The following is a 10,611-nucleotide window of genomic DNA, read 5'->3' on the forward strand; positions in this document are numbered from 1 at the left end:
TAGTATTAAAGGATATAGAGATAAGATGGATGAATTTAAGTTTGAATACAGATAAGTTGTGATCTTCTCAAAAAGCCAAGCAGGAAGTCTGGAATTCTTCAGTTCCTAACTCTCACTACCTACTTATGACTTTCATACAACTTTATGACTCCTTATTCCTTTCAAATGCCTTAACTACGTCAAAGTTTTGTATGCTGTAAGATTGTAGAGATTTGTTGAAAATTTTCTGGAAGTCCATTGACTTCTAAGGTCCATCAGGAAAATCACATCAAAATGGTCAAGGAGGTTCATTATGCGGACCTTCCCCTTTCTGCAACTTTATGGCCTGTTCTGTGGCGTGTTTGGGTGATTTAATTGTTAGAGATCAAAGAAATGCTTGTATTGATTTACTGAGAAGAAGATGAATGGTATTTAGGCTTGGAGACAATGACAGCAGTCTGAATTTACAATGTCTAGACTGTTGCTGTCAGGTTGTAAACCGTGGTACTATAAACTGACCATTTACTTCTAAAATTAAAAGGAGTTGGGATTAAGAATAGATAAGTGGCATATTTTAACTAGATACAACGTTAATGTATTTGGTGTTGCCAGGGGAAAGTGGGTAGAGAAAGCTATTTGTGATATCACGCTACGGGCTTCCCCACAGTAAGTATCAATCAGGCAGCAGTTCTGTATGGTTAGCAGAGAGGAACCTTCTTGGATCTATGACCTGTCACAGATAGATGTGAGAGACAGTCTGTAGCCAAAGAGAAATGTCCTGCAACAAATTTAAGGACTCTGGATGATCGATCCTTGCACGGCTAGGGGAAGAAGAATGAGCGGAATGGGCTGTATTGCTGGGAGTGGATTTAAAAAAACACTCCAAACACTGAGAACAGCTTGGAGACAGTCACTTGAAGATACTATGAGCAAAATTGGGATATAGGAACCCATTGGAAGCTGTGGGCTATTTGTTGTAAGGATTGTAATTCTGTGGGGAAGTGCATTGTATGATAACTGTAAAGTGGAATGTTCTTGTTGGTATTATAAAGTATATTACAAAAGGAACAATATTTAGTCAGTCGTTTTTTTTTGGTCATTTGTTATGGTAACAGTTTTACAGTGTGGTAGCTTGTCTTTCAACTAGTAATGGAAAGTTGGAATCTTTTTATAAATTATTAGTCTTTATGGGAATTGTTACATTCATCATGGACTCCACAATGGTGACTATCAGCACTCTTTTTGGATTATTTTCTCAATCTCACTTTGTAACCTTGGTAAGATGTCATGAGTCCGTGGAGATTTATGCTCTTTGAGCCTAGTCAGGAGTTCACTGAAAGTATAGCAAGGCCATTGAGATCAAATGTGGAACCTGCTGTGATGGACATGCTGCATATCAGCCAACTTGCAGTTTGGCAGTGGGTTCTGAAGAAGAGCCATGTTGGACTTGAAATTGTAACTGTGCTTCTCTGTCCTAAAATACTGCCAGACTTGCTGAGATTCCTCAGCACTTTTATTTTAATTTCAGATCTCCAGCATCTGTAGAATTTTGCTTGTCTTTTGCACTCCAGGAAAAGTGAATTGTCTTCTGAAAAAAAGCATCAGGAACTCAGGCATGCATTCTTCATAATTTTCAATTCATGAATATGATTCAATGAAGATAGCAAAATAACTTTGTGCACTGCCTACTCCAATTAATTTTTCTAGGAATTAATTTTTGTTTGGTTGACATTTTCTAGGAGGCAACAGAGCTGAGGTCAAACTGCAACATGCATGTGGCCGCAAATAACTTTTTGCTGTACTTGGGCCAACAGGACCTAAACAGTGACAGCCCAAGTACGGTTAAAGGGAAGAGTAGAACTGGGATGTGAAAGTATTCTTTAAAAGATCATGACAATTAGTCATGTTTACCTGAATTTGCTTTCATAGAATTTGACAGCCAATCTCTGAGTATTGAGCAGTGCAACAAAACAGGCTTGTCGGATTTTTACTGCAACATAACACTGTTTGCCACAAAAGTGAGACTGCTGTTTAAAAGCATAATAAAGTCATTTATATCATCCCTTTCTTCTTTTGTCATGACTGCCTTATCATCTCCAAGGCCATAACTATTTACTTTATCTATATTATCACAACCCTCAGACGGGTCTATGCAATTAAATCCATTTGAGAAGTAAAACTTGTACTCATTTATCATTGGATTATTCACATATCTAATCCCCGACTGGAAAAATATCGTAATGTACCACATTATGCACTACTTCATTTTTTAAAATCTGCAAATCATTATCAGGAAACATCCAAAAGCACAGTAATTAAGATGCTGAGTAACCTAGTAAAAGATAAAGAAAAACAAACTTGACATTCTCAGCTTCTGAAGGACATAAAATGCATTCATGAGTCAGATTTTCTCTTCAACCTATGCAATAAACATGTGACTGTTGCTGTTAGATCTTCACATTGCTGACTCGGAGAATGGTGTAAGGTAGCTATAGGAACTATAACCATCAGAGTGGGAGGGTTTTATGGGTTCCGACAGTTCACGCCATGAGGGATCCCACCATCACCTATTGGACCCAAATCTTGTGTTGAATGTTAACTCAAAATTCAGAGCTGGAGCAAGATTTTCAGCCTCATGATTTGTTGGAACCATCCTGCCCCTTTTTCCCAGAGGTGGGTTTGGCAGTGAAAAACCACAAGTAATGGATAGTATATTAAGGATAGATATTATCCCTTGTCTGTGACTGGATGGATTGAGGTTTGAGCCCTGCACCTGCTGGCTCAGCAGTAGACCATAAGAAATAGGAGCAGAAGTGGGCCAATCAGCCCATTGAGTCTACTCCACCATTCATGGAGAACATGGCTGAACTGATAAGCCACAACTCCACTTTGCTGCCATGTGCCACAGCCCTGATTCCCTTACTGATTAAAAATCTGTCAATTTAAGCCTTGAATATACTAAATGACCCAACCTCAACAGTTCCCTGCGGTAAAGAATTCCACCGATTCACTTCCCTCTGAGAGAAGAAATTCCTCCTCAGCTGTGTCTTAAATGTGCGACTCTGAGGGGTCTATGCATTGCATTCAGCAAGTTTGATCACCACCTCTGTCTGAATCTTGTTCCATGTGTTTTATACTTCTCCTTTTACTTGTTTTGAATACCATCAATATGTAGAGGACTGACTCCATATGTTGTGTAATAATTTGGGAGAAGATAATTCCCTTGTGAACATGTGGAATAACTTAATAAAAGGTATAAGTTTTATCAACACATGGGAAGGGATTACAGGAGTGTGCTTTAGAACTGTAGTAAAGATTAAATGCTGTTCACTGGGATCCTGGGATTGCAATGTTGCCAATACTAGAAGAATGCTAGGGCAAGTCTACATAAGCATCATCGTATAGGGCTGTTATTGCCTCGCAGTGATTTGTTTATCTCCCTTGCTTCACACCTCTCTGGACATTGCCATGAAAATAACCAACCACATTCAGTCTTTATCAGTTTAACTCCTGTTCCAACTACAGGAAGTGTTCAATCCTACTTTGATAAACTATTCTTAATGAATGGGAAGGGACAAAATATGTTATGGAGTGTGTTCCAATCACACATCGCTATAACATTCTCTTGAGGTGGTTTGTAGAAAATGTTATAACAGCACCTTCAGGTGTTAAAGAACTTGCAAGGTAGTAAAGGCAAGGTTTTAGGATGAAATTTGCTTTTACCTCCACATTAAATACAATCTTGGTAAAGGAGTTGAAGCCAGAAGCTTGCTAAATATCTGATTTGTCAGTTAAATTGCCTGCTGGTGCCAATTGAAAAGGCTCCTTGGCATTTTGCTGGCTAGTACATCTGCTTAGATCCTCTTCTAACAGCGAGCAGCTGTTTGGAAGTAAACCTGCTTGATGTCAGCTTCAAGTGCTCTTTAAAAGGATACTTGCCACATTATGCTCATTGCTGCCGAAGCGGCACACCAGAAATAAGAACATAAGAACATAAGAACTAGGAGCAGGAGTAGGCCATCTGGCCCCTCGAGCCTGCCCCGCCATTTAATAAGATCATGGCTGATCTTTTCGAGACTCAGCTCCACTTACCCACCCACTCACCATAACCCTTAATTCCTTTACTGTTCAAAAATTTATCTAGCCTTGCCTTAAAAACATTCAGTGAGGTGGCTTCAACCGCTTCACTGGGCAGGGAATTCCACAGATTCACAACCCTTTGGGTGAAGAAGTTCCTCCTGACCTAGTCCTACATCTGCTTCCCTTTATTTTGAGGCAATGCCCTCTAGTCCTAGTTTCACCTGCTAGCGGAAACAACCTACCTGCCTCCACCTTATCTATTCCCTTCATAATCTTATATGTTTCTATAAGATTTCCCCTCATTCTTCTGAATTCCACGAATATAATCCCAGTCTACTCAGTCTCTCCTCATAATCCAACCCTCTCAACTCTGGAATCAACCGAGTGAATCTCCTCTGCACCCCCTCCAGTGCTAGTATATCTCTTCTCAAGTAAGGAGACCAAAACTGCATACAGTACTCCAGGTGTGGCCTCACCAGGACCCTATACAGCTGCAGCATAGCCTCCCTGTTTTTAAACTCCATCCCTCTAGCAATGACAGACAAAATTCCATTTGCCTTTTTAATTACCTCCTGCATCTGCAATCCTACTTTTAGCGATTCATGCACAAGAACACCCAAGTCCCTTTGCACAGCAGCGTGCTGCAATTTTTTACCATTTAAAGCATAGTCCATTTTGCTGTTATTCCTACCAAAATGGATGACCTCACACTTATCAACATTGTACTCCATCTGCTAGACCTTTGCCCACTCACTTAAACTATCTATATCCCTCAGCAGATTTCCAGTGTCTTCTGCACACTTTGCTCTATCACTCACCTTAGTGTCATCTGCAAATTTTGACACACCACACTTAGTCCCCAACTCCTAATCATCTATGTAAATTGTAAACAATTGCGGTCCCAGCACTGATCCCTGAGGCACACCACTAGCCACTGACCGCCAACCAGAAAAACACCCATTTACCCCTACTCTTTGCTTTCTACTGGTCAACCAATCCTCTATCCATGCCAATACATTACCTCTAATACTGTGCAACTTTATCTTATGTAGCAGCCTTTGGTGTGGCACCTTGTCAAATGCCTTCTGGAAATCCAGATACACCACATCCACAGGTTCCCCATTGTCCACCATGCAAGTAATGTCCTCAAAGAATATAAATATAAAGGAAGGCTTTCTGGAACACTTTCTCATCATTTCACTGACATTTTTGCAAAGTCATTCGGAAATTCCTCAGAGGACTTCACCTAAAAAAAAAACAAGTGCTGCTCTATTCAATCTCACTGGATACCTACACTGATGTGTAAAATTAAAGCTCATGGTTTGGGGTTACTGTCTTGAGATGGGTACAAATTGGTTAGCAGACAGAAAGCAAAGAGTAGGAAGACTTGGGTCTTTTTCTGAATGGTAGGCAGAGATCAGTAAAAGGACCTCAACTATTCACAATATATGTTAAAGGTTTAGATGAGGGCACTAAATGTCTCGAAATTTGCAGATAACACAAAGCTGGTTGGAAGGGTGAGCTGTGAGGAGGATGCAGAAATGTTGCAGTTTGATTTGGACAGGCTGAGTGAGTGAGCAAATGCATGACAGATGCAGTATAGTGTGGATAAATGTGAGATTATCCACTTCGGTAGCAAAATTAGGAAGGCAGATTGTTATTTGAATAGCTGCGAATTGAGACAGGGTAGTGTACAATGAGACCGAGGTGTCTTGTACACCATTTGCTGAAAGTAACCACGCAGATATAGCAGGCCCCAAAGAAGGCAAATTGTGTTGGCCTTCATAGCAAAAGGATTGGAGTACAGGAAGAAAGATATTTTGCCACAATTATACAGGGCATTGGTGAGGCCAATCTGGAATATTGTATGCAGTTTTAGTCTCCTTATCTGAGGAAGGATGCTCTTGCTAAAAGAGGAATGCAATGAAGGTTTACCAAATTAATTCCTGGGATGGCAGGACTGATGTATAAGGAGAGATTGAGTCGGTCAGAATTGTATTCACTAGAGTTCAGAAAAATGAGGGGATCTCATAAACTATAAAATTCTAATAGGACTAGACAAGTTAGATGCAGGAGAATGTTCACGACGGTGGGGGAGTCCAGAACCAGGGGTCACAGTTTAAGGTCAACCTTTTAGGACTGAGATGAAGAGCAATTTCTGCACCCAAAAAGTGGTGAGTCTGTGGAATTTTCTCCCACAGAAAATGGTTGAAGCCAAAACATTGTGTTTTCAAGGGGAGATAGCTATAGCTGTTGCGGCTAAAGAGATCAAGGGATGTTGGAGAGGGGGGATTAGGGTATTGAGCTTGATGATCAACCATAATCAAATTGAATGGCAAAGCATACTCAAGGGGTCAAATGGTCTACTTTTGCTTCTATCTTCTATCTTTCTTACAGAAGTCACCCAAGAAAAGAATGCTGACTCATGGCAACTGCTTGCTCCTAAAGATTCCTCTAGATCTGGATAAGAAGTAGGAGGTGGAGACTGGCCCTGGCAGGGCAGCACCTGCTGGTTTTCTGAGACAGGCCCAGCAGGATGAACTTGCATCCTTCCACACGCATGTAAACACGCTCGTCCTTTGATCTTCTTGGCTATGTCCCTAATGTGCATATGAAAACTGTGTGTGCTGTGTCCACTAATGTGATACTGCAACATGCCAGGCAAAGCAGTGGATGTTTGTGTGAGGAATACATGTATACTGCTCATGAACTGGCATCTAATCAGCACTTGAGAGCTAAACATGAAGGTTTCTGGCTTAATACATCCAGGAAAGTTCAAATTATGGTTCTTGACAATTGGGACCAAAATTGTGATCTTAAATCCAGGCTTTCAAACAAGCTGATCTTCTTCGTGTCAATTTAATGCATGTTTCCCTTTGGTTAAAATAATCCGTGTGGTGACTCTAAAACAATCTTATTGAATATGATGTGTTTCCAAAGACTAGAAGAAAACATGATCTAAATATCAGCTTGCTAAATACTGTTAGTAACCTGGTTCTCTTATGCAACCCAATTTGACAAGACTTAACTGATTTTACATGAGGGAGATCAAACAGTTTTTATATTTATTACTTAATTCTTAAAAAAAAGTTGCAAACCTTAAGTATGTTCTACTTGGAATGCGACTTGTAGGTGAGATGTAATATGCTTCAACTAGTTAAGAAATCCTCAGACTCAGCCAACAGATGGTGCAGTGCTAAAGATCATTTTGGCTTCCACCCAACCAAATGCTTAAAATTCTGTGTGTTTCCTTCCTCAGTGAACTATATTCGTAGATAACCACAGGAAATGCGTCCAGTGAGAATATGGATTTTATTCCAGTACCAACTACCAGATTGTCATGATGAGAGTACAGCCCACATGGGGAATGTTCTTCATCATCTGCAGTGTTTTACTTGACGGAGATCTGTCTTACCTTCATGGTGGTCGCATTGTTGAAATTTAAAATAAGCTTCTCTTCACTCAGTGTGTTAGTAGTGATTCTGCTAGAATGATCTCATGCATACCATATTAGGGACAGGTATGTCGAGGAACCTTGTGTGAACACATCGGGAGTTGAGCATATTGCAGTTTCTTATGATCTTTCAGTCAATACATTTAGAAAAACACAAAGTATGAAGTCTGTCATTGTTAACCGACTTGGGCTTTCAGTTCTGTAGTGATATAATCTTCTAGAAATTCCAATAACTTAGTCTATCATAAACAAATATTTCAGTTTGAGAACAGACTCAAAACCAATCTTCTTTCATCCATCACAAGGAATCAGTTACTGCATTCAGCTATGAAGTTATGGAACAAGTAACTCACATTAATATTTCACAAGGATGTGATTGCACTAGAGGTTGCAAGGGAGTTTCACCTGGATGTTGGCTGGGCTGGAGCAATTCAGCGATGAAGAGAGCCTGGATAGACTGGGGTAATTTTCTTTAGAGCAGAAAAGACTGAGGGTGGATCTGCTTTTGGTGTAAAAAGTTATGGAGGGCATAGGTGGGGAGCAATTGTAGAAGGATCAATAACTAGGGGACAGCGCTTTAAGATAAGGAGCAAGTGGTTTAGTGGAGCTTTGAGGACAGTTTTTTTTTCTCACCCAGAGAGGTGTTGAGTAAATGCCATAGCATACAAAGCTATGGTCCAAGTGCTGGAAAATGGCATTAGAGTAGATGGATGTTTGATGACCAGCGTGGATAGGATAGGCTGAAGAGCCTTTTTCCATGCTGTTAAAACTCTTACCTCGCAACAGTTTCTTTGTTGAACTTTCTGATGTTGCAGTTTTAAAAATATGGTTATTTGAATGTAATATGGCTATTATCTTAAGGGTGAGAAAAGGAATCTATTCATAATTAGAGTATGAGGGTCACCATTAAGGATTGAAGCATCTAATTTGAGATCTTTGTTTATTTCATCATAAACCAATAAAGAGATTGAGTAGATTTACAGTTGCAGTCAAGAGACAATATTAGAAAATAAATATCTTTGTTTATTTTTCAACTTGTAGATAAAGCATTGGATGAAATAGTTATTTTCCCTTTAATTAACTTGGAGAGAAAATGTGTGGCTTCATTGGGCAGAATCTTGTGGAGAAGAGGACTTGCCCACCGTCATGGCCAGTGGGAGACCCACATAGTCTCCTCTGGAGGAAAAACTGCTGAACCACAAGGCAGTCAGATAGTGGAAAGGCCAGCAGTGGGGCTTTCCCTGGCATAGGGCTGTGGGAGTGGAGGTCCCACCTACTGAGAGCTGCCAGAACTCCAATTGGCAGGTGGATCTTTTACACAGCACGGGGTGCCTTGGCAGCTACAGGAAAGACATCCCCTGGAGGCCCAGGATCTCAAACAACTCGGGCAACAAGTGAGTAATGGCTAGAAGAAACAACCTGTGACTAGAGGAGAATGTCAGACACAAATCTCAGCTGTCACAGATTCTGTATCCCTTGCATACAGAAATGGCTTTGGTCTGGTTGGATACATCTGAGAGGGTGGTGCTGCCTGACCCTGGATCTCCATGACTGTACGGAGTTCCAGTGATTTGCCATATTTGCAATCCCCTCCTCCCTTGCCCTGCCCTCCATACATACCATCGGCAACACAGGCTTGCATGTCGTGCCTACCTGAGACTGACTTAAATATAATTTTTCTTTATTTAACCTACTTTTCTAATCAGCCTATTCAGAAATGTTATTACACACCTCTGGAACAGGTGGGACTTGAACCCGGGCCTCCTAGTCCAGGATTAGGGACACTACCACTGCACCACAAGAAGGCCCCTCCTGCAACTGACATAATACCAGCAGCAGGATAAACCCTTTATGTAGTTATCAGTTGTCCACTTGTGGGTTTCAACCGCAGCAGAGTGGAAATGGTCCATGACACTTGCCCCGCAATTGAGATGAAATGCTCAGCAGTCACCCTCTTGACTAACTGAATGGTTCCCATAATGCCTCTAATAATGCCATGAAGGAGGGCAGAAAATTCCTTCACCATATCAAACATAGCTACTGAAGTTTTGAAACTTATATTAGCAAGTTTATTCTGTCCTTCATTTAGGTTTGCAAAACTGTACATTCTTCTGGGGAATAAAAAAGCTGTGTCCTGCATTCAGACCTTTTCCATTCTGTAACTTTAAATGTTATTTATGCAAAAATGCACCATATGACTTATCATCTTAATTTTGCTCCTTCCTGCGCCATATTATTGAATGTTACCTTTATGTTTACCAAAACCTTTTCCAGATGTATGAAGTAGTCTCATTGCATAAGAATAATTCCACACTTTGAAGGTTAAGAATTACCTTTGGTTATGTTTTGGATCAATACATTGTCTGCACTTCCGAGCATCACCATGTTGAACAATCAGCTATTTACATTAGTGGCTACATGCAACACCGTTTGTTCTGAATGCAATGCTGGAATAAAGTATACTGCTGCGAGTAACTCACAGGAACCATCTGGTACAGTACAGCAGTTGCAGCTTCCTGAACATGTTGATTTACAATGTCTGTTTATAACAATTGCAGACAGAGAGAGGAGCAGAGACCAGTGAAAAAGCAACTTTTGCAAAGTCACACCCTCAAAAAACTGGAGAATTTTACATTGGCCCTTACAGGTTAAGAATAGAAACGCTTATTTTTAGTTGAACAACAATAATGCTGTTTTTATCACATCATGTAGAACTTTTTTGTCAGTCTTTCCTTGTAAGTTAATAGATACCTTTCATATTAATTATTTTTTGTTATAAACTTACTTTTTGTGGTGACTGGTATCAGTTCTATTTCTTTTTGCCTAAATACCAGTTTGAAATATTAATTGCTGTTAATTTTGTGCTGTGTTCATTTCAGTACTTATTGGGAGGTAAGCTGAAATAATTCAAGTTCAATTAGAAATGAGTCAATTGTAAATAAGTGAACTTCCAGAATTCTAGTGGTAAAGAATGGTACAAGTTACTGTGCAAACAAAACAGTAAGCTTTGGTAAGATAACAAGGTGTAGAGCTGGATGAACACAGCAGGCCAAGCAGCATCAGAGGAGCAGGAAAGCTGACGTTTCGGGCCTAGACCC

General features: G+C 40.2%; 2 protein-coding genes across 5 annotated transcripts in view; both read left to right on the forward strand.

Moving 5' to 3' along the window:
* The window catches only part of LOC109918871 (flap endonuclease GEN homolog 1), a 96,776-nt gene that overhangs the window by 36,338 nt on the left and 49,827 nt on the right, over positions 1-10,611 (forward strand). The window lies entirely within an intron of this gene.
* The window catches only part of LOC109918831 (ankyrin repeat domain-containing protein 66), a 28,202-nt gene that overhangs the window by 995 nt on the left and 16,596 nt on the right, over positions 1-10,611 (forward strand). Inside the window, exon 2 of the mRNA XM_048596594.1 lies at positions 1,719-1,815. Within this exon, the coding sequence (XP_048452551.1) occupies positions 1,719-1,815 (97 nt within the window). The remainder of the gene's footprint in view (positions 1-1,718; positions 1,816-10,611) is intronic.

This window comes from Rhincodon typus, chromosome 5 (genome assembly GCF_021869965.1).
Source record: "Rhincodon typus isolate 14 chromosome 5, sRhiTyp1.1, whole genome shotgun sequence".
NCBI classification, from domain to species: domain Eukaryota; kingdom Metazoa; phylum Chordata; class Chondrichthyes; order Orectolobiformes; family Rhincodontidae; genus Rhincodon; species Rhincodon typus.